The sequence below is a fragment of the Trachypithecus francoisi genome, unplaced genomic scaffold (genome assembly GCF_009764315.1).
Source record: "Trachypithecus francoisi isolate TF-2019V2 unplaced genomic scaffold, Tfra_2.0 Lachesis_group12, whole genome shotgun sequence".
NCBI classification, from domain to species: domain Eukaryota; kingdom Metazoa; phylum Chordata; class Mammalia; order Primates; family Cercopithecidae; genus Trachypithecus; species Trachypithecus francoisi.
This window is the reverse complement of record NW_022681457.1, coordinates 108,502,931-108,526,865: the sequence shown is the minus strand read 5'-3', so window position 1 is coordinate 108,526,865 and position 23,935 is coordinate 108,502,931. Positions and strand designations below refer to the sequence as shown.

Sequence of the window (23,935 nt, the reverse complement as noted above, 5' to 3'; positions counted from 1 at the left end):
TGTATTCAGAGTCAGCATGAGAAAGAACAAGGGTAAAGTCTACAGTTACCTTTGCTGTTGTCATGTACCATGTATGAGCAAGTGTTCTGCTGTTTCCTTCAAGTGCTTGTTTTTGTAGAGTAATTTGAGTAAACTGAATTGATTTTCCCTAACAGACTTACCCCGAATAGATTTCAGTAGTATAGCTGTGCCTGGCACATCAAGTCCCCAGCAGCGCCAGCCACCGGGAACACAGCAGTCCCACTCATCTCCTGGAGAGATAACTTCATCTCCTCAGGGCTTGGACAATCCAGCCTTGCTCCGAGGTATGTTGCTGGCCAACCCGCATGAGCTGTCCTTGCTGAAGGAACGCAATCCACCCCTGGCAGAAGCTCTGCTCAGTGGAGACCTTGGTAAGCTTATAAATTTGGAAGGCGGTTAGGCTGGCCTGAGGTGAAGAAGCTGTGTCATAGCAAATGTGAAGAGACTCAAGCAACACTGTGAAATGATTTATTGAACATACCAGGTTTTTTTCTGTGAGAGGTGGATTCATACTAAAGTTAAAGGCTGAGTTAATTGGAATCAGCAATAGAGGTTTCGGAGTGAAATCCATCTAGGCCACCCCCCTCGGTTTACTTTTTGTTTTCCTCATTGTTTTGGCAGCACGTAACCTAGGTGCTGTTTTTTTGTTTTTTTTTTTTTTTTGAGATGGAGTCTCGCTCTGTTACCCGGGCTGGAGTGCAGTGGCGCAATCTTGGCTCACTGCCAGATCTGCCTCCCAGGTTCACACCATTCTCCCCCCTCAGCCTCCCGAGTAGCTGGAACTACAGGTGCCAGCCGCCACTCCTGGGCCAATTTTTTGTTTTTAGTAGAGACAGGGTTTCACCGTGTTAGCCAGGATGGGCTCGATCTCTTGACCACGTGATCCGCCCGCCTCAGCCTCTCAAAGTGCTGAGATTACAGGCGTGAGCCACCGTGCCTGGCCGGTACTGATATTTTAACCTGTTAGATCTTCAATTAAAGAGAGCATCAACAAGCCAGCTGATGCCAGCTGGCATTTTTTTTAGTTACAGGAAACAGGTTCAGTGCCCTATATGGCAAAATGAAATCACTTTAACCTCAGTGTACTGCAAGTTATTTTTTGTACTTTTTGTAGAGATGGAGTTTTGCCATGTTGTCCAGGCTGGTTTCAAAATCTTGGGCTCAAGCAGCCTGCCTGCCTTGGCCTCACAGAGTGCTGGGATTACAGGCATGAGCTGTCACACCCAGCCAACTTTTAGCCATCTTTATGAATCGAGTTTTCTCTGTAAATTACTCTCATTTTACTCTTGGATTTATGAGTTAAATTGGGTTAAGTCTAAAAACATAACAGACACTTAATGACTCGTTCCTCAATTGACTGTCTTTAAATTGGCAATCTTTACCTTATAGCGAAATACACAGATTTTAAATATACAATTCCTTGAGTTTTGACAAACTCCTGTAAGCCCGATCAAGACACAGGACATTTCTCTCACTTCAGAAAGTTCCGCTATGTTCCTTGCTAGTCAGTTTCCTCTCCTTATAGGTTACTACTGTTTTGATAATCTTACGGTTTAGTTTCGCCTGTCTTCATGTATATGGAATAATAGAGTGTCTACTCTTTCGTGTTAGGCTTTTTTTTTTTTTTTTTTTTTTTTTGAGAGAGAGTCTCACTCTGTCTCCCAGGCTGGAGTGCAGTGGTGCGATCTCTGCTCACTGCAACCTTCGCCTCCCGGGTTCAAGCAGTTCTCCCACCTCAGCCTCCCAAGTACCTGGGACTACAGGCGTACACCACCACACCTGGCTAATTGTTGTATTATTAGTAGATAGTGCATGTTGGCCAGACTGGTCCCAAACTCCTGGCCACCATGTTGGCCAGACTGATCCCAAACTCCTGACCTCGTGATCCACCTGTCTCGGCCTCCCAAAGTACTTTCACTCAACTTAATGCTTTTTAGATCCATCTGTACTGTGTGCATTAGTAGTTCAGATAAACCTTGTCATAATATCTTTTAATTTCTTAGGTCAGCATGTCTAATCACCAAAGACTGTGATGATGGGGCATTTAAGTTTGCACACTTAAACGTACCACCATTTAAGAAATTGCGAAATAGGCCAGGCTCAGTGGATCACCTGAGGTCAGGAGTTCAACACCAGCCTGGCCAATATTGTGAAACCCCATCTCTACTAAAAATACAAAAAATTCGCTGGACGTGGTGGCAGGCGCCTGTAATCCCAGCTACTTGGGAGGCTGAGGCAGGAGAATCACTTGAACTCGGGAGGTGGAGGTTGTAGTGAGCCGAGATCGTGCCATTGCACTCCAGCCTGGGCAACAAGAGTGAAACTCCATCTCAAAAAAAAGACAGAAATTGCGAAATAGATTCTTAATTGTAATGTACATCTTGTAGCAAGCAGTGTTTTCTCTAATTTTCCTGCCTATTATTTCATCAGAACACACACAAAATATAGGTAGACTAACAATAGTTTATACTTAATTTATCTGGCTTAAGGCAGGGCATGTTATAAAGGAAATGAAACTAGAAGAGGAAAAGGAGATTATATAATGCTGTGTTTTGTTTCTAGGTAATAGGACAATGAGGACAATGGGGAGCAATGGGAAGGGGAGGAGTGGGGACATTCATCTGCCACATGATCACTCCCCACCGTTTTAAATTGGAAAGTTGTTACCTCTGAGTAGAAACAATATGATAGATAACTTCTTATAAAAGATTTTTGCAAATACTTTTTTTTTTTTAAGACGGAGTCTCACCATGTCACCCAGGCTGGAGTGTGTGGTGCCATCACAGCTCACTGCAGCCTCGACCTCGTGGGCTCAAGCCATCCCCCCACACTTGAACCCCCACCTGACAGTAGCTGGGACTACAGGCATGCACCACCATGCCCGGCTAATTTTTATATTTTTTGTAGAGACAAGGTCTTGCTATGTTGCCTAGGCTGGTCTCGAACTCCTAGGCTCAAATGGTCCTACCACCTCAGCCTCCCAAAGTGTCGAGATTATAGGTGTGAGCTACCACACCCAGCCACAAATACTTTCTTTATGTCGAATTTAAATGACGAAATAGCCTTGACTCGGAGAATAGAAAGTAAATGTAATTGCTCATTTCAAATAAGCTTTAGGCATCCTCTCTACATCTCTTACAGATGTAGTTTGAGAAATTGTTTGGTGTGGGAAAGTATTGATAAAGGTTGAAAATACAGCGGTATTTAAGATTTTTCTCCCTTATTTTTGTAGAGAAATTCTCTAGAGTCCTGGTGGAGCAGCAGCAGGACCGAGCCCGGAGAGAGCAAGAAAGGATTCGTCTGTTTTCTGCTGATCCCTTTGACCTTGAAGCTCAGGCAAAGATAGAAGAAGATATAAGGTAATGGCCTGTTCATCTAAAGAACAAGACTCAGAGACCCCAGATTTCCCAAACTGCAGGTTATCTGACATTAGTTGGGCATCTGCTTGGAGGCAGCTTCTCTGTTTTGCAGTTGAGATAGTAACCTCAGGCCGGACACGGTGGCTCAAGCCTGTAATCCCAGCACTTTGGGAGGCCAAGATGGGCGGATCACGAGATCAGGAGATCGAGACCATCCTGGCTAACGTGGTAAAACCCCGTCTCGACTAAAAAATACAAAAAAAAAAACCTAGCCGAGCGAGATAGCGGGCACCTGTAGTCCCAGCTACTCTGGAGGCGTAAACCCGGGAGGCAGAGCTTGCAGTGAGCCGAGATCTGGCCACTGCACTCCAGCCTGGGTGACAGAGCAAGACTCCGTCTCAAAAAAAAAAAAAAAAAAAGAGATAGTAACCTCAGTCTTTTAGTTTAGTCTCTCCTCTTTTCTAAGCATTTCGATTCGACATGATAAAGATACAGGTGCTGAGTTTAATGACTGTTCTAAAATTTTAAGGAAGACTCCCTGACTAGCAGACAGAGCATCATAACACAGTTCTAGATAAATGACCCCAGACTGAGCAGAAGCCACCCTCTGGTGAGACCACAAGGCTGGTTGCATATTACATGGGCTGATTTGACTCTCTTTCTTTAGACATATTGTGTGAGTCCTGACTAAATCCAGGGCTTAAACATGATTGGATTAGAGAGGGCTCTGGGCTGATGGAACATTGGTAGTCCTAAATCTGTTTTCCTGCTGCATTTCTTGTACTGGCCTCAGTGGATAAACTGAATGTTGGACATGTTTCCAGCCCTCAGTTTCTGTAATGCAGTGGTTCTCACCTGGGGCTATAGTAAAATCATATGAGAAGCTTTTAAAAATGGAGATGCTTGGGCTCTTCTCCCAAATCTGATGAATCAGAATTGTTGGGCATGGAGCTCAGGCAAGGACAGTGACGCCGTTCCGGCCTCAGTCACACTGATAGTCACAAGCAAGATTCTGTTCAGTCATTCTCTGAAAAAAAGGACAGCTGCTTTTCCCGCCTCAGGTCAGTTTTTGTTGCTAATTGTGAAAAAGTATAAGAAGAAGATAACAGCAATGATACTTACACTTAGACTACTCAGCCTTTTAGGGACTGTGTCGTCATTTCGGTGACTTAAATGAAGGCTAACTTGGTCATTGTATTACACTATCAACTTAGAAATCAAATCATGCTTTTTTAAACTTCTCATTCTTTTTATCTTTTTTTTTTTTCTTTTTTCTTTTTTTTTTAAGACAAGGTCTCACTCTGTCACCCAGGCTGGAGTGTATTGGCACAATCACAGCTCATTGCAGCCTGGACCTCCCCTAGACTGAGGTGTTCCTCTCACCTTAGCCTCCCAAATAGCTGAGAATACAGGCATCCACCACCATGCCCAGCTAATTTTTTCATTTTTTGAAGGGACAGGATTTCAGCATGTTGCCCAGGCTGGTCTTGAACTCCTGAGCTCACGCAATCCACGCGCCTCAGCCTCCCAAAGTGCTGGGATTATAGACATGAGCCACAGCACTTAGCCCTTCCTTCTTCTTCTTTTTCATTTTTCTTTTTGAGACAGGGTTTTGCCATGTTGGCCAGGCTAGTCTCAAACTCCTGACCTCAACTGATCTCCCGCCTTAGCCTCTCAGAGTGCTGGGATTACAAGTGTGAGCACCATGCCCTGCCTCATACTCTTCTTACTACATTTGAAATCAGAAATACAGGCTAGTCATGGTGGCTTATGCCTATAATCCCAACAGTTTGCTCGAAGCGAGGAGTTTGAGACCAGCCTGGGCAGCAAAGTGAGACTCTGTCTTTACAAAAAATAAAATAAATTAGCCAGGTGTGGTGGCATGCACCTTCCGTCCTAGCTACTCAGGAGGCTGAGGCAGGAAGATCTCTCAAGCCCAGGAGTTGGAGGCTGCAGTAAGCTATGATTGCATTCCAACCTGGGCAAGAGAGTGAGACCCCCATCTTAGGGAAAAAAAAAAGAAATATAATTGTACACTAGAATTAACTGACAGCCCTAAGTCATTATGAAACTTCGTCTCAAAAAAATAAATAAGAAGAGAAGTGAAATAGATAGTGTCCATATGGCTCATGTTTCTTTCTAGGGCTTGAGTGAAGGAAATATAACACATCTGTTCTCTTCCCTACCCCCTGCTCAAGACGGAGTCTTGTTCTGTTGCCCAGGCCTGAGTGCAGTGGCGCGATTTCAGCTCATTGCAACCTCCTTCTCCCAGGTTCAAGCGATTCTCCTGCCTCAGCCTTCTGAGTAGGTGGGATTACAGGCATGCACCACCACGCCAGGCTATTTTGGTATTTTTAGTAAAGACGGGGTTTCACCATCTTGGCCAGGCTGGTCTCGAACTCCTGACCTCAGGTGATTCGCCCTCCTCATCCTGCCAATGTGCTGGGATTACAAGTGTGAGCCACTGCACCTGACCACATTTACTCTTTGAAAGGTGAAAACCTTGTACCTCTGAAGAGACTCTCTACATATGGACCCCAGAAAAGCCGAAGTAGCTGGTGTTATTGCAGAGGATTTTTTGTTGAAACTCATTTGGGTTGGAGTCCATGCAAGATGAAGTATACAATTAATTTTAGATTATTTCTATGTTTAATAATGTGCAATAGCATAAAACCTGTGTAATTATATCAAATGTCTATTAAAGTTTCTTTCTTTTTTTTTTTTTTTTTTTTTGAGACGGAGTCTCGCTCTGTCGCCCAGGCTGGAGTGCAGTGGCCGGATCTCAGCTCACTGCAAGCTCCGCCTCCCGAGTTTATGCCATTCTCCTGCCTCAGCCTCCCGAGTAGCTGGGACTACAGGCGCCCGCCACCTCGCCCAGCTAGTTTTTTGTATTTTTAGTAGAGACGGGGTTTCACCGTGTTACCCAGGATGGTCTCGATCTTCTGACCTCGTGATCCACCCGTCTCGGCCTCCCAAAGTGCTGGGATTACAGGCTTGAGCCACCGCGCCTGGCTAAAGTTTCATTTGGCTTGCTACACTAGTGATTCCACAGGGTATGTGAACACCGAGGTTCGATAGCTTTCATATTTGCCTAAAGGAAGGTGCCTTTGACTTTCTGAGTTTAAATTTTGTTGCAAAATGGCTGATAAAGCCATCAGTTCACTTGAGCTAGATTATTATTATGAAAAGGGCAGAAACTATAGTTAGAGCCAGAGTCAGCAGAATTTTTGTTTGTTTGAGACAGGGCCTCTGACGTCTAGACTGGAGTGCAGTGGCATGATCATGGCTCATAGCCTCAACTTCTCAGGCTCAGGTGATCTTCCCCCATCAGCCTCCCGAGTAGCTGGGTCTATAGGCACACCACCACATCTGGCTAATTTTTCTTGTATTTTGTAGAGACGAGGTTTCACCATGTTGCCCAGTCGTGTCTTAAAGTCCTGGGCTCGAGTGATCTGTCCAACTCCCAGAGTGCTTGGATTATAGGTGTGAGCCATTTATAATGCTTGGCCTGAGGTTTATTTTTTGTTTGTTTAAGAGACAGGGTCAGCACCATAAAACAGGGCAAAAAAAAAAAAAAAAGGCCATGTCTTGCTCTGTCGTCCAGGCTGGAGTGCAGTGGTACCATCATAGCTCACTGCAGCCTCAGCCCTCCCAGGCCCAAGCAATCTCTTGCCTCAGTCTCCTGAATAGCTGGGACTACAGGCTTGTGCTACCACGCCCAGCTAATTTTAGTGATGGGGTCTCACTGTGTTGCCCAGGCTGGTGTCAAACTCCTGGCCTCAAGTGATCCTCCTGCCTTGGCCTCCCAAAGTGCTGGGATTATAGGCGTAAGCTGCTGTGCCTGGCCTTAGTGGACTTTCTACAAATGGGCAGATAGTAAGTATTTTAGTCTTTGCAGACCGGACCATACAATCTGTGTTGCTCATGTTCAGCTCCACCACTGCCATGTGAAAGCAGCCATAGGTAATACGACAGTATGTAAATGCATGATACCACTGTGTTTCCATGAAACTTTTTTTGCCTAAACAGCAGACTATGATTTACCAACCCTGAATTTACAGTGTAGTTTATCCCGAATCTGAGAACCTGTTCTGTTAGTGTCTCAGTCTTCAGGTAAGTTGCCCAGCCTCTAACCTAGTTTCCATTAATGTTGGTAGTATTTGATAATGTTTTTAAAAGGAGATTGATTTATGCTGTTTTAAGGGAGTAGAAAAAAATTGGGAATAAACATGAGATGTTGGAGTAAGCAATAACTCCCTTTTGTTGCTTTTCTCATGTAAGAATTAGAGTTGCGTTGTTTTTTTGTTTTTTGTTTTCCTTTTGGTGGGGAAAAATGGGGTTTCACCGTGTTGCCCAGGCTGGTCTGAAACTCGAGCTCAAACTCCTGAGCTCAAGGGATCCACCTACTTTGGCCTTCCAAAGTGCTGAAACTACAGGTGTGAACCACTGCACCTGGCATGTTGTTTTTTTTTTTTTTTTTTTTTTTTGAGATGTTGTCTCACTCTGTCACCCAGGCTGGAGTGTAGTGGCGCTATCTCGGCTCACTGCAACCTCCGCCTCCCAGGTTCAAGTGGTTCTACTGCCTCAGCTTCCTGAGTTGCTGGGATTACAGGCGTCTGCCACCAAGCCCAGCTAATTTTTGTATATTTAGTAGAGATGGGGTTTCACCATGCAAGCCAGGCTGGTATTGAACTCCTGACCTCAGGTGATCCACCCGTCTTAGCCTCCCAAAGTGTTGGGATTACAGGCGTGAGCCACTGTGCCCGGCCAGCATGTTGAATTTTTAAACAAATCGTTTCATGGATCAAATGAACTATGAAACACATGTAGTTTTAAGCGATGGATGCAGTTTTTTTGTAGCATAAGCTGTTATATGAGCACTGTATACTAGATGCTTTGTACCTCTCAGCAACATAGGTAACAATTATCCTCAGTGTACAGATTAGAAAACCCAGTCCTGGCCGGGCGCAGTGGCTCAAGCCTGTAATCCCAGCACTTTGGGAGGCCGAGACGGGCGGATCACGAGGTCAGGAGATGGAGACCATCCTGGCTAACACGGTGAAACCCCGTCTCTACTAAAAATACAAAAAATTAGCCGGGCGAGGTGGCGGGCGCCTGTGGTCCCAGCTACTCGGGAGGCTGAGGCAGGAGAATGGCGTGAACCTGGGAGGCGGAGCTTGCAGTGAGCTGAGATCTGGCCACGGCACTCCATCCTGGGCGACAGAGCAAGACTCCGTCTCAAAAAAAAAAAAAAAAAAAAAAAGAAAACCCAGTCCTGCAGATAAAGCAGCACAAGAAGTTGAAATATTTGTGTTTTCTGTTTGCGAACTTTTTGTAATGTTCTGGGCTTAGGAAATGTATTCAGATACCCAATAAATCCTCAGTTAAAATTGAAACATTCCCGAAGTTCTAACATTCTGCCAGAAAAATGGGGTTGTGACCCTTACTCTCCAGTTTCTTATTTCTGAACATTTATTATAAAGGCAGCTCAGTGTTTTACATAGGGTAATTTTTATGCCTTTAGATTTTCTGCCAGCTGTTTATCGTACTGCCTCCTAGGAAATGATCTCTTGCCCCATAAAGCACCAATTTTTCTATGACTCGGCTGCTGTGCTTGGGGCAAAAGATATGTACAAATCTGTTTTTTAATATTGTGACTTTGAAACTGATTTCTCTCCATGGAATTAATGCTTTCAGTGTCCCTGGTCTTGTTCTGTTACAGGCAACAGAACATTGAGGAAAACATGACAATAGCTATGGAAGAGGCTCCGGAAAGTTTTGGCCAAGTAGTGATGCTTTATATTAACTGCAAAGTGAATGGACATCCTGTGAAAGCCTTTGTTGACTCAGGTGACGTCTCTGTCTTTTATTTCTTGGTCTCCCCTCCAACATCCTTACCTGACATGGGAGAAGGGGAGGCTCAAGCATCTGTTCAGATGGCTGTAGTTTTTTTTTTGTTTGTTTGTTTTTGAGATGGAGTCTTGCTCTGTCACCCAGGCTGAAGTGCAGTGGCGCGATCTTAGCTCACTGCAACCTCTGTCTCCTGGGTTCAAGCGAATTATCCAGCCTCAGCCTCCCAAGTAGCTGGGATTACAGGCGCCTACCACAATGCCCAGCTAATTTTTATATTTTTGGTAGAGATGAGGTTTCACCATGTTGGTCAGCCTGGTCTTGAACTCCTGACCTCAGGTGATCCACCGCGCCCTGCCCAGATGGCTGTAGTTCTTTAGGCTGCTAACTTACCAGCCTGAGACTTACTGTTTCACTTGCCAGGCATTCTGTTGGTATTAGATTTCTTTCTTTAATCATTTCTTAACCAGTTTTGTATTTTGTGATGTCTCCTTTATCTTCCTAGCTCCCCTTGTCTAGCATCCTGAATTTCTTGGATATTTCTGTAGAAAACTGGGAATACATAGGTTTAGAAGAAGGAGCTATAAAAGGAGCTGTGTAGTGTATAGATCAAACACATTTCAGCCTGGCCTGTGCACCAACATTTTGCCAAGATTTGGGAGGAGTGTAAGGGTATCTGGGTGTGGTTCTTACCCTTAAAGAACTTAACAACCAGGTAAGGAGACAGGGATTCTTCTGCTTGAGGGTCCAGGTAATTCACATACTAGTTGGCACCTTTTCTATCAGTAACAACTGTTTGCTTTTTAGTAAGACTACACCATGCAGCATTTTGTGGGTGTATGACTAAGTGGTCTCATACATCTTAATTCTGGGTGTCTCATTCAAGGCTATAAGAAAAGTGAGTTCCTAGAGTAGAAAAATTCCCTGCTCAAATAATATTTTCCTCCTTGGCTATGTAGTTCTATGTAAAAAGAAAAAAAGTATTTTCTTTCATTTGTTCATCTACTCATTCCTGAGCACATGCTGGGTTTCAGCTCTCTCTCTCTCATTTTTTAAAGAGGGGGTGGGTCTCTGTCACCCAGGCTAGAGTGCAGTGGTGTGATCAGCTCACTTCAGCCTCCACCTCCTGGGCTCAAGTGATCCTCCAGCCTCAGCCTCCCAAGTAGCTGGAACTACAGGCACGTGCAACCGTACCTGGCTGATTTTTTTTTAACTTTTTGTAGAGAGAGTTCCCCTGAATTGTGCAGGCTGATCGGGAGCTCCTGACCTCAACTCTCATTAAGAGTTTGTACCTTGAGACTGGGTGTAGTGGCTCATACCTGTAATTCCTGCATTTTGGGAGGGTGAGATGGGCGAATTGCTTGAGCCCAGGAATTTTGAGACCAGCCTGGGCAACATGGGGAAACCTCGCCTTTACAAAAAGTACAAAAATTAGCCGGGTGTGTTGGTGCGTACCTGTAGTCCCAGCTACTTCAGGTGAATGTTGGAGCCTGTGGTGACTGCAGAGGTCAGGGCTGCAGTGAGCTGTGATCGTGCCACTGTGCCCTAGCCTGGGTAAGTGAGAGCCTGCCTTCGGGGGGCGGGGCAGGGAAAGAAGTTTGTATCTTGAGATACAGACATTCCTGGGAGAAGTAAATTTACTGATTATTCCGTTTTAAAAATGTCTGTTGTATGTAAGGCCTTGTGCTGAGTGCTTGGTGATAAGACTTAGTGGCTGGAGCCTCAGAGGGCCCCTGTGTGAGTGAGAGACAAATACATAGGAGATGCTAATAGAATACTCAGTGTGTATTGATTCCTTATTGTGTGCCAAGCACCATGCTAGGTGCTTAATGTAATCATCTTACTCAATTTTATTTCATCCTCAGAACAGCTCTATGTACTTTGTTCTACTATAGTTCCTATCTTATCCATAAGGAAACTTAAATATAGAGAAGATCAAGTCACGCTTCCAGGTATACAGAGTTCATGAGTGGTGGGCTTTGGATTCAGCCCCAGGTTCCCTTGATGCCAGAAATCTCAACCACTGTGCAAAAGTCAGGTGAATGTTGGATGGCTATAGAGACCACATTCTCACTCTGACCAAGGTGCTCAGGAGAGTCTTTCCAAAAGACAGCATTTGAGCTGAGGCTTTGGAAAATGCAGGAGAGCAGTGAAAGGGGCCCTTCTCATCCTGGGTTGCTTACTTTAATAACTTGCTTTTGTAGATTAAAGTTAAGAAGGAAGAAGAAAAAGAGAGTGTTGCCTTTCCAAATTCCCTTTTCCTTCATTATTTCTGGGCCTTTTAAAATCTAACCTTTCTCAAATGCCAAGAACTTTTATTTCTTATAAAGTGTAGGGTACCTGTGAGTAATATGAGCAGAAGTATTGGAATTGAGTGAGAGGCAAAGTCATTGCAAAAGGGCAGTCAGTTGAGGAGGAAGTGGGTCTTGAGCTGGATCTTGAAGCATCGGTGGAATTCAGAAAAAAAAGCAGGAGAGGGAGTATTTTACAGGAGGGTCAAAGTGAGTGAATGGCAAAGGCGACATTCATATTCCTCCTGCTGAAGCAGAGGGTTTAGAGTAGTTAGAATGTAAGGCCAGAAAGAAACACTGGAGCCAGGATGGGGTAGGATCTGAAGCTGTGGTGATGGTGGTTTGAAACTAATCTCATAAGGAGTGGAAACCATTGAGGACTTCTAAGCAGATGAAGAAGTAAGTGATTTGAAAATGGTACTGTTGGTCCAGTGCAGTGGCTCAAACCTGTAATCCCAGCACTTTGGGAGGCGGGTAGATCACCTGAGGTCAGGAGTTCAAGACCAGCCTGGCCAACATGGTGAAACCCCATCTCTACTAAAAATACAAGATCAGCCAGGCATGATGGTGGCACGCCTGTAATTCTACTGCTTAGGAGGCTGAGGCAGGAGAATCGCTTGAACCCAGGAGGCAGAGGTTGCATTCTGCTGAGATCACACCACTGTACTGCACTCCAGCCTGGGTAACAGAGCAAGACTGTGTTTCCAAAAAAAAAAAAGTGATATTTTAGGAAAACTAAAGGTAGATACAGATCTGAAGAATTCTGTACCCCTACGGGTCACAACAATTTCCTTGCTTTAAATTACGCATCCACGGAATGGTTTGGAAGCCAGAACAATTGTCCTCTTGCAAGAGAATGGCAGCGTGAGGCAGGCTGATCACTATGGTTAGAAGAAAGAGCATCAGGACAGGCGCGGTGGCTCATGCCTGTAATCCCAGAACTTTGGGAGGCCAAAGCGGGTGGATCACCTGAGGTCAGGAGTTCGAGACCAGTCTGGCCAACACGGTGAAGCCCCGTCTCTACTAACAATACAAAAAATAGCCGCGCGTGGTGGCATTTGCCTATAATCCCAGCTACTTGGGAGGCTGAGGCAGGAGAATCGCTTGAACCTCGGAGGTAGAGCTTGCAGTGAACCAAGATTGTGCCATTGCACTCCAGCCTGGGCAACAAGAGTGAAACTCGGCTGGGCGCGGTGGCTAACGCCTGTAATCCCAGCACTTTGGAAGGCCGAGGCAGGCGGATCACGAGGTCAGGAGATCGAGACCATCTTGGCTAACACGGTGAAACCTCATCTCTACTAAAAATACAAAAAAAAAAAACAAAAAACTGGCCGGGCTAAGTGGCGGGCGCCTGTAGTCCCAGCTACTTGGGTGGCTGAGGCAGGAGAATGGCGTAAACCCGGGAGGCGGAGCTTGCAGTGAGCCGAGATCGAGATCGTGCCACTGCACTCCAGCCTGGGTGACAGAGCGAAACTCCATCTCGAAAAAAAAAAGACGAAAAAAGGGCATCAGAAATTGCATAGACCTTATTTACAGGTTTGAGAGAATAAAGAAGACTAGGAGAAGAGTCAAAAGTGAGCAATGCACAGGTTTTATGGCTGAGAAAATAATCCCATTGGCAAAGACAGAGAAATTCAAAGTGGGAATTATTTGGGGAGAAGGAGTTTTATGCCTGTTGGCTTTGACAGAAATGTCCAGCGCACAAGAATGTAGAACTAGAGTTTCAGGGAGAAATTAGGACAGTAAAGATCACAGAAGCGACTGTCTTCTACATAGGCCAACCCGCCGAGTATGTGTTTCTGGGAGAGAAAATACCCTAAGTGCCCTCATATTTAAAGGGAAGAGAGTCTAATTGTTGGAGCAGAGTATGGAAGTCCACTTCTAAATTTTGGGAGACTGCATGATTTATTAATAGTAGACTATAGTGTCCCAGTGTGAGGTTTTTGTTTTTAATTTTATTTTCTGAGCAGATAAAGTAGTAAATAATGTACTTACTTGCTTACATAGTGAGATGGGATATTACTGTGTTGCCCAAGCTGGTTTCCCACTCCTTGGAGGTGATCCTCCTGTCTTGGCCTCCTAAAGTACGATTGCAGGCGTGAGCCACTACACCCAGCCCAAAGTTTGATATCAAAACAACTTGATAGGGCCGGACACCGTGGCTCACACCTGTAATCCCAACACTTTGGGAGGCTGAGGTGGGCAGATCACTTGTGGTAAGGAGTTCCAGACCAGCCTGGCCAGAGTGGTGAAACCCCATCTCTACTAAAAATACAAAAATTAGCTGGACATGTCGGACGTGGTGGCTCATGCCTGTAATCCCAGCCCTTTGGGAGGCCGAGGCGGGTGGATCATGAGGTCAGGAGATCGAGACCATCCTGGCTAACACTGTGAAACCCCATCTCTACTAAAAATACAAAAAAAAATTAGCCGGGCGTGGTAGCAGACAGTACTCGGGAGGCTGAGGCAGGAGAATGGCATGAACCCAGGAGGCGGAGCTTGCAGTGAGCTGAGACTGCGCCACTGCACTCCAGCCTGGGTGACAGAGTGAGACTCCATCTCAAAAAAAAAAAAAAAAAAAAATTGGCTGGACATGATGGTGCAAGCCTGTTAATCCCAGGTACTCAGGAGGCTGAGGCAGGAGAATCGTTTGAAGCCAGGAGGCGACGGCTTAAAGATACTCGGTAAAAAGTGCAAAGTACTGCTAATTTAGCATTACCATCTGTAGACACAGGACATCATTGGTTTCTCCTGGTAAAGTTTTAAAATGTCATTTAATTATTACATTGCTGCAGAATATTCTTTGCTCAGTGTCAAATTTTATATAGTGTTTCTGATTACAGAGTAGAACTGAAAGTTGATGAGGCAGGGCAGGACACTTGCTAGGTAGAAATGATTTTGTAGAGAGAAAAGCCTTGGGGTGTACTTGGTTTTTGTTTTATTATTAATTAGTGCTGTATTTTGAGTCTTCTCACAAAGTGGATTTTGTTTTTATTGTCTCATGTTTCTCTACTCCTCCAGGTGCCCAGATGACTATTATGAGCCAAGCTTGTGCAGAAAGGTGTAATATAATGAGACTGGTGGACCGTCGGTGGGCAGGGATTGCCAAAGGAGTGGGCACCCAGAAGATTATTGGAAGGGTACATCTAGGTGAGCAAAAGGCACTGGGGCTTGCTGTCTTTCTGTAGGCTATTTGTAGGTAGGATAATAGATTTTCAAGTTTCTAGAGGGTTTTTTGTTCTTATTTTGTTGTTGTTTTAAATTTCTTTTGTGTGGGTGTGTCTGAGCCAGTAAGCCTAATTTCTAGAAGTTTTAAATCCTGTGTTCTGTCAAAGTTATGTGTTTCTGCTGGTTACAAAAAAACTAGTTTCTTCCACCTTTCTATTTCCTGAAAAGCTAATCCCTTTCCATTATTTTAGCTGATTTATTTTGATACTTACCTCCATATTTCTAAATAACATGTTTATTTTGCTGTTTACTTATATGACTGTGTTTGAGAGCTGAACCATCTAATTGAATGTGATTGCTTTTCTTTCATGGCTAGTATTATTTTCTCTTAGAATTAATAATTGTCCTGTTTTTCTCACTTGGTTTCTTGCGTAGTATTCATCCTAGGCATTTCCTAATTATGTAAATCTCCTTTAAATCGATTCAAGCACACCCAATAGCCTGTACATTTCATCCTGTCAAAGACACTTCTTGAGCCTGGACCAGCAGTTTCAGGCCTGCTTCAGAGCTGTTGTTTTGGAATTTGACTTGACTGAGTCCTGCAGATTCCTTTCTCCTCTATCTTGTGTTAGATTACATGAATCCGTTGTCTTCCTCTTTTTTATCTGCTCCTCAGTTTATTGGAGTGCATCTTCCAGTAACTTTCTTAGAAGAAGTGTGTGGGAGTAAATTGAGACTAAGTATCAGACATGTCTTTTTTTTTTTTTTTTTTTTTGAGGCAGAGTCTGGCTGTGTCGCCCAGGCTGGAGTGCAGTGGCTGGATCTCAGCTCACTGCAAGCTCCGCCTCCCGGGTTTACGCCATTCTCCTGCCTCAGCCTCCCGAGTAGCTGGGACTACAGGCGCCCGCCACCGCGCCCGGCTAGTTTTTTGTATTTTTTTTTTTTAGTAGAGACGGGGTTTCACCGTGTTAGCCAGGATGGTCTCGATCTCCTGACCTCGTGATCCGCCCGTCTCGGCCTCCCAAAGTGCTGGGATTACAGGCGTGAGCCACCGCGCCCGGCCCAGACATGTCTTTTTTCCCTACCTTCTACTCATCTGCCTAGGTTGGAAATCATTTTCCTTCACAATTTTGAGGCATTGCCCCTTAACCTTTTCACTGTCAGTGTTGCTGTAGTGAGGATGGATTCTTTTCCGATTCTTGATCCTTTATGTGAAAGCTTTCTTTTTCTTTTCTGTTTTTTTTGAAACAGTCTTTGTTCTGTTGCCCAGGCTAGAGTGTAGTGGCGCAATCTCGGCTCACTGCAACGTCCACCTCCCGAGTTCAAGCGATTCTCCTGACTCAGCCTCCCTGAGTAGCTGGGATAACAGGTGTGCACCACCACACCTAGCTAATTTTTGTATTCTCGCCATATTGGCCAGGATGATCTCTCTCAAATTCCTGGCCTCAAGTGATCGATCCGCTCACCAGGCCTCCCGAAGGGCTGGGATTATGGCGTGAGCCACGGTGCCCAGCCTTGTTTTTCTCCTTTGAAGCTTATAAATCTTCCCTTTGACCTCAGCGTTTTGAGTTTTCACAATGGATGCTTGGGTGTGGATCTCTTCTCATATAATGTACTAGGTACTTGGTAACCTGTATAGTCTAGATGCTCACATCCCTCCGTTCTGGGGACTTTCTCTGAATGATTTTGACGATGATTTTCTCCCCTCTGGAATGTCTGTTATTCACATAGGATAATCTATCCTGGTCTTGTCCTCTAGTTTTCTTCTCTTTTGTTTTTCTGTGGGATTTCTTCAACTTTGTCTTCCAACCTTTATGTTGCATTTTGTATTTGTTTGTATTTTACTTTATATGGTTTTCATAAATGTCTTGTGATCCTTGGCATCAGCTCACATTGAAGAGTGGGCCACTGGCTGGCTGCGATGGCTCACACCTACAATCCCAGTGCTTTAGGAGGCTTATGTGGGGTGATGACTTGAGGCCAGGAATTTGAGACCAGCCTGGGCAACAAAGGGATAACTCGTCTCTACAAAAATTTTTGTTAAATAGCCGGGTGTGGTGGCAAGTGCCAGCTGCTTGAGAGGCTAAGGCAGGAGTATTGCTTGCGCCAGGGAGATAGAGGCTGCAGTGAGCTGTGTTCATACTACTGTACTCCAGCTTGGGTGACAATGAGACCTTGTCTCAAACAAAAAAGGAGTAGGCCACCAAAATGCTTGTTTGGAAAATGACCTGGGTAGGCAGCCATGGCCCTTGTGGCCTTCACGGTAGGATGGGTCTGGAAGTTGGGAGGAAGAACAAGGCCGGCATGTCAGTTGGACTTTATTTATTTCCCCTGGTTTTCAGTTAGATACTTGTTCTATCCCTGTCTCCCTCCATGCTCACCTCTGTTAAGAGTGCCTCTGTTTCACCCTCTCCAGAAAATAAGGCTCTAGTCTGCTACCGGGGTGAAGGGTCTCCTGGCCTAGCAGAGTGCAGGGGGGACACCCCAAGGGCTAACTGTGCCTCTGCAGCCTTCCCGCCAGCCTTGCTGCTTTGGGCCCATCTCTCCTCCTATCTGCAGAGGTATTTGTGACCACTTCCTACGCCCCGTAGGAGTTCTGTAATGTCAATTGGGTTGCTGCTCAGTTTTCCTCACTGTCATCTGCTTTTTAGCTCTAAAATTTTGTTCTTATGTTCTCTACTATTATATTTGGCCTTAAAAAGTTATGCCTTAGTGCTGAGCGCAGTGGCTCACGCCTGTAATCCCAACACTTCGGGACACTGAGGCGGGTGGATCACCTGAGGTCAGGAGTTCAAGACAGCCTGACCAACATGGTGAAACCCTGTCTCTACTAAAAATACAAAAATTAGCCCAGCGTGGTGGCAGGTGCCTGTAATCCCAGCTACTCAGGAGGCTGAGGCAGGAGAATCACTTGAACCCGGGAGGCGGAGATTGCAGTAAGCCAAGATCGTGCCATTTCACTCCAGCCTGGGCAACAAGAGTGAAACTCCATCTCAAAAAAAAAAAAAATGTGTGCCTTCGGCACAACCCAGAAACCCTTTTTGTAACGTTTTAGAAGTAAATGTAGATAAATGCGTGTGTTCAGTCCTTCATCTCTAATCAGAATTCTTTTTATTTTCTTGTTTCATTATCCGTTTAGTAGATGGTTGCTATAGAGAACTTCAAAAGTATAGAAATGTGAGATGAAGGTAAAAAACATTCCTTAAATTCCTGTAGTGAGAATCAACCACCGATATCATTTGGGCATATCTCCTTCTGGTCTTTTTTCTGTGCATTTTTTTATCTTACAAAAGGTGATTATTTCAGACGGGCGTGGTGGCTCATGCCTGTAATCCCACCACTTTGGGAGGCCAAGGTGGGCAGATCACGATGTCAGGAGATCAGGACCATCCTGGCTAACACGGTGAAACCCCGTCTCTACTAAAAATACAAAAAATTAGCTGGACAAGGTGGCGGGCACCTGTAGTCCCAGCTACTTGGGAGGCTGAGGCAGGAGAATGGCGTGAACCCGGGAGGCGGAGCTTGCAGTGAGCCGAGATCACTCCACCTGCACTCCAGCCTGGGAGACAGCGAGACTCTGTCGCAAAAAAAAAAAAAAAGTGATTATTTCATGTTTAAAATTTTATGTTCTGCTCTAAGAAAAAGTGAAACTTTTGGCCGGGCGCGGTGGCTCAAGCCTGTAATCCCAGCACTTTGGGAGGCCGAGACGGGCGGATTACGAGGTCAGGAGATCGAGACCATCCTGGCGAACACGGTGAAACCCCGTCTCTACTAAAATACAAAAAACTAGCCGGGCGAGGTGGCGGGCGCCTGTAGTCCCAGCTACTCGGGAGGCTGAGGCAGGAGAATGGCGTAAACCCGGGAGGCGGAGCTTGCAGTGAGCTGAGATCCGGCCACTGCACTCCAGCCTGGGCGACAGAGCAAGACTCCATCTCAAAAAAAAAAAAAAAAAAAAAAAAAAAAAAGTGAAACTTTTTCCCAATGTCACTATAAATTTCAAAATAATTATTTAAATAAGTGAATAAATGTATAGCCTTTTGTTGCAGGTTTAAGGATCAGCTTTTGGGTTGTTTTCTTTTTTCTTTTTTCTTTTTTTTTTTTTTTGAGACAGAGTCTTGCTCTGTTGCCCACACTGGAGTGCAGTGGCGCAATCTTGGCTCACTGCAGCCTGTGCCTCCCAGGTTCAAGCGATTCTCCTGTCTCAGCCTCCCAAATTGCTGGGATTACAGGCAGCTGTTACCACACCCAGGTAATTTTTGGATTTGTAGTAGATTCAGGGTTTCACAATGTTGCCCAGGCTGGTCTCAGACTCCTGAGCTCAAAGTGATTTGCCTGCCTCAGCCTCCCAGAGCGCTGGGATTACAGGCCTGAGCTGCTGCGCTTGGCCAGTTATGTTTCCTATTATACCATGGCAGCATAGCTTTCTGCATATTTTGATTTTTTTTCCCCTAGTCAAGATTCCTGTAAGCGAAACCACTGAATCAAAGTTCCGGATGCTTTAGGACTCTTGATATGTTGCTAACCTGTACCAATCCGGTTTATCCGCCACTGAATGAATATGCATCTTAATGTCCTGTACTGTTAAGCAATATTAGTTTTCCCTCTTAAATTTACAAATAAGGCTGGGTGTGGTGGCTCATGCCTAAAATCCCAGCACTTTGAGAGGCCAAGGTGGGCGGATTGCTTGAGCTCAGGAGTTCGAGACCAGCCTGGGCAACGTAGCGAAACCACATCTCTACTAAAAATACAAAAAATTAGCCAGTTGTCGTGACGTACGCCTATAGTCCCAGCTACTCCAGAAGCTGCGTTGAGAGGATCACTTGAACCCAGGAGGCAGAGGTTGCAGCGAGCCGAGATCATGCCAGTATATTTCAGCCTGTGCAATGGAGCAATATTCTTTTCTCAAAAAAAAAATTTTTTTTTTAACAAATAAAAGAATGGTTTCTTATTGTAAGTTACTTTTCTTTCATTGCAAATCATAGTTTTTTTACACATTTGCTTTTCCTTTCTTTTGAAATATGTGTGTCTGTTTATCAGGGTCTTTGTGTTTCTCTTACTGATTTGTGTAGGATAAAGATAGTTCAACTACCTTATTCTCATACTTTGCTAAACACAGTAGGACTGAGTTTTGCAGGAATACCATAAACTGGTTCCTTCAGGGGCTGAGTTCTCAGATTTTTGATGGCTTTAAGTGAGAAGATAATAGGAGGAGACAAAAGAAGTACCAAGCTCTGTGGCCATCCTTGTGGATTTTACATCCGTGGCTATGATCAGCATGAAAAAACCCTTATAGCAATAGGAGAAACCTAAATAAAAGGAAAACTTTACCATGGATTAGAAGATTCAGTATGTTGGGGGTGGCAATTCTCCCACATTCATCCACAGAACCATTGAGATGCCATCAAAATCCTGGTTGTTTGTGAGACTGGATGTGCTCATATTAAATTCGGCATGGGCTCTATATTGTGAGAATGGGCAAAATACTCTAGAACAACATTGCCTTCTAGATGTCAAAGGACTATCTGGAAGATATGAGTAGAAATAAACCCATGATTATATGAACCTTAATCAATGAGAGGAAGTCTTACAGAGCAATGGGGAAATTCTAGGAAACGTTGCTGGGGCAAGAGGTATCCATGGGGAGAAATGAATTAGAAATTGGATCCTACCCACACCACACAAAAGCAAATTCAGGGTAAAGACTTAGATGCGGGGGAGGGAGGATTGCTTGAGCCTAGGAGTTCGAGACCAGCCTGGGCAACATAGCAGACCCTATCTCAAAAAAAAACCAAAAACCAAAACAAAAACCTAGATGTGGAAAGGAAAGTTACAGATTTTAGAAGAAAATACACAATATCTTATGTAAGAAGGAATTCTTTAAAAATAGGTCATCTGCTGGGTGTGGTGGCTCACTCCTATAATCCCAGCACTTTGGGAGGCCAAGGCAGGATGACTGCCGGGGGCCAGAAATTCAGGACCAGCCTGGTCAGTACAGGGAGACTCAATCTCCACAAAAAGGTTTTGGCGCGGTGACTCACGCCTGTAATCCCAACACGTTGGGAGGCCAAGGTGGGCGGATCACGTGAGGTCAGGAGTTTGAGACCAGCCTGGCTGACATAGTGAACCCTGTCTCTACTAAAAATACAAAAATTAGCCGGGTGTGATGGCACGCATTTGTAATCCCGTCTATTTGGGAGGTTTAGGTAGAGAATCAGAGAATCACTTGAACACAGGAGGCGGAGATTGCAGTGAGCCGAGATCATGCCACTGCACTGCAGCCTGGGCAGCAGAGCAAGACTCTGTCTCAAAATATAATAATGAAAAGAACTTTTTGGCTGGACCCGGTGGGTCATGCCTGTAATCCCAGCACTTTGGGAGGCCAAGGTGGTCAGGTAACCTGAGGTCAGGAGTTTGAGACCAGCCTGACCAACATGACAAAACCCCATCTCTACTAAAAACACAAAAATTAGCCAGGCGTGGTGGCGCATGCCTGTAATCCCAGCTACTTGGGAGGCTGAGGCAAGAGAATCACTTGAACACGGGAGGCAGAGGTTACCATGAGCCAGGATCGTGCCATTGCACTCCAGCCTGGGCAACAAGAGCGAAACTCCATCTCTCTTTTGAAGTACATAACAATAACTTTTTCTCTTCATGTGCTTTTTTAGCTCAGGTTCAGATTGAAGGAGATTTTTTGCCATGTTCCTTCTCTATACTTGAGGAACAGCCCATGGACATGCTTCTGGGACTGGACATGCTTAAACGGCATCAGGTAATTAAGAGCTTCACTTATCTTTTTTTTTGCATCTGCTTTTTGTAATATGGTTATTACATTGTTTTTATTGGTTATGTATACTGGAACACTAAGAAATACGACTTTTCAAACCTGGAAATGTCCTTAAATTATGTTGTTACACAAAGACTGAAATGATGTGTCAGTACAGATAGAATCTGTTTTTGTGAAATCTCTCTGTGAATCTGTTAAATCTTGCCAAATGTTTTGAGATTGTAAAGGACAGTTTGGTTCCCTTATATAATTTTCAGATTCTGGTTAGATCCTGATTAGTAGTTTTTTGATAACCTGACTAAAAGTGTAAGTCGACTAAGTCTTTAGCATTCTCTGATGCTGATCAAACAGTACTTGGGAAGAAGACTTCAAGGTTAAGGAAGGTATATGTTACGAGTGAAAGTGTTTATTTAGTACAGGGTGCATAATTAATATATTAATTTGTGTTGATATTTATCTTTCTACTGTAAAGCACAGTATTTTAAGATATACTGCCACCATTGAAGAAGCAGTTAGTCCACTGGGCAATTAGACGAGATTGGGCATGTTCAGGGTGGTAGGGCTATAGACTCCACTGGGTACTTCACATTTTTCACAGTAGGGTTTTGTATCCAGTCAACCTGTCAGGTATGGTGGTACATCCTGTAATTCCCATTTTTGGATGCCAAGGAGGGAGGATTGCTTGAGACCAGAATGAGTTTGAGACCAGTCTGGGTGACTTAGTGAGACCCTGTCTCTACAAAAAATACAAAAATTAGCTAGGCGTGGTGGTACATTAGCTACTCGTGAGGCTGAGGCAAGAGGATCCCTTGAGACCAGGCTGTAGTGAGTCAAGATTGTGCCACTATACTTCAGCCTGGATAACAGAGCAAAACCACAACTCAAAAAACAAAATCGAGTTAAAAACAATTGAAAATATAGCTAATCAGTATTTTTATGTCACTGTTTTAATATATTTCTGTAAAAGTAGATGCATCATAGTGATAATAACACCCAGCATTCTAAATAGAACGAATGAATGAATGAATGTATGTATCAGTAAAACCTTGTCACTGCCTTTCCTTATTTTTTTAGTCATGGTATAGACCTGCAGTCTCCACCTTTATAGATGTAAATCATATATGTGCACAACTGTCTATTAAGTAGTTATAAAATACACAAAAAAGGAAGTTAGCATTAGTATGGAGTAAAGAATACTGTGGAGACTGCCTTGCCTGGTGCCATCTTGGCTCACTGCAACCTCCACCTCCCAGGTTCAAGCGATTCTTCTGCCTCAGCCTCCCAAGTGGCTGGGATTACAGGCATGTGCCACCACACCTGGCTAATTTTTGTATTTTTAGTAGAGACGGGGTTTCACCATGTTGGCCAGGCTGCTCTGGAACTCCTGACCTCAGGTGATCCACCCTCCTCAGGCTCCCAAAGTGCTGGGATTACAGGCATGAGCCACCGTGCCTGGCCATTTGTGATTGGAGTTTTAAATTAAGGATCATAATGTTTCTGCATGATGTTTTATCTGCTATTATTCTTTGGTTTCTTTCTTCTAAGTGTTCCATCGACCTGAAGAAAAATGTACTCGTGATCGGCACCACAGGCTCCCAGACCACCTTTCTTCCTGAGGGAGAGCTACCAGAATGCGCCCGGTTGGCATATGGGGCCGGAAGAGAGGATGTACGGCCAGAGGAGATTGCAGACCAAGAATTAGCAGAAGCCCTTCAAAAATCAGCAGAGGATGCAGGTATTTGGAATAGCTGAACTCTTCAATACTTGTTATTGATGGGTAAGCCAGGGAAATGTGGGCTTCAGAAGGGGTAGGAACCTTTCCAGTTTTTAATCAGTCTCATGGTCCAGTAGTAGATGTGTTCATTATTGTCTTCTTAACCTCCTCCTTTGATCTTCCTTTTTTTTTTTGGGAGACATTGTCTCATTCTGTCACCCAGGTTGGAGTTCAGTGTGCAGTGACATGATTGTAGTTCACTGTACCCTTGACTTCCTGGGCTCAAGCAATCCTCTCATCTCAGCCTCCTGAGTAGCTGGGACTATACCTGGCTAATTTTTTTTATTTTTAGCAGAGATAGGGAGATGGGGTATGGGGTCTTGCTGTGTTGTCCAGGCCTATCCAACTCCTGGGCTCAAGTGATCCTCCTGCCTTGGCCTCCCAAAGTGCTGGGATTACAAGTGTGAGCTACCATATCCAAACCCATCTCTTAATACAATAATAAAAAATCTGTATTCTGGCCCAGCGCGGTGGCTCACGCCTGTTACCCAGTGCTTTGGGAGGCTCAAGTGGGCGGATCACCTGAGGTCGGGAGTTTGAGACCAGCCTGGCCATGGTGAAACCCCATCTCTACTAAAAATATAAAAATTAGCAGGGTGCAGCCGGGCGCGGTGGCTCAAGCCTGTAATCCCAGCACTTTGGGAGGCCGGATGGGCGGATCACGAGGTCAGGAGATCGAGATCATCCT

The 23,935-nt window shown here is 44.7% G+C and overlaps 1 protein-coding gene across 5 annotated transcripts in view; it reads left to right on the top strand.

Moving 5' to 3' along the window:
• The window catches only part of LOC117093250 (protein DDI1 homolog 2), a 46,826-nt gene that overhangs the window by 12,678 nt on the left and 10,213 nt on the right, over window positions 1-23,935 (top strand). For 4 of the 5 annotated variants that reach the window (XM_033228197.1, XM_033228198.1, XM_033228201.1 and 1 more), the window contains 6 exons: window positions 156-392; window positions 3,254-3,380; window positions 9,103-9,230; window positions 14,543-14,671; window positions 21,355-21,458; window positions 23,019-23,208. In XM_033228197.1, coding sequence (XP_033084088.1) covers window positions 156-392; window positions 3,254-3,380; window positions 9,103-9,230; window positions 14,543-14,671; window positions 21,355-21,458; window positions 23,019-23,208 — 915 coding nt within the window. Of the gene's footprint in view, window positions 1-155; window positions 393-3,253; window positions 3,381-9,102; window positions 9,231-14,542; window positions 14,672-21,354; window positions 21,459-23,018; window positions 23,209-23,935 lie in introns of those variants that run through there. The other variant, XM_033228199.1, reaches the window with a different exon arrangement.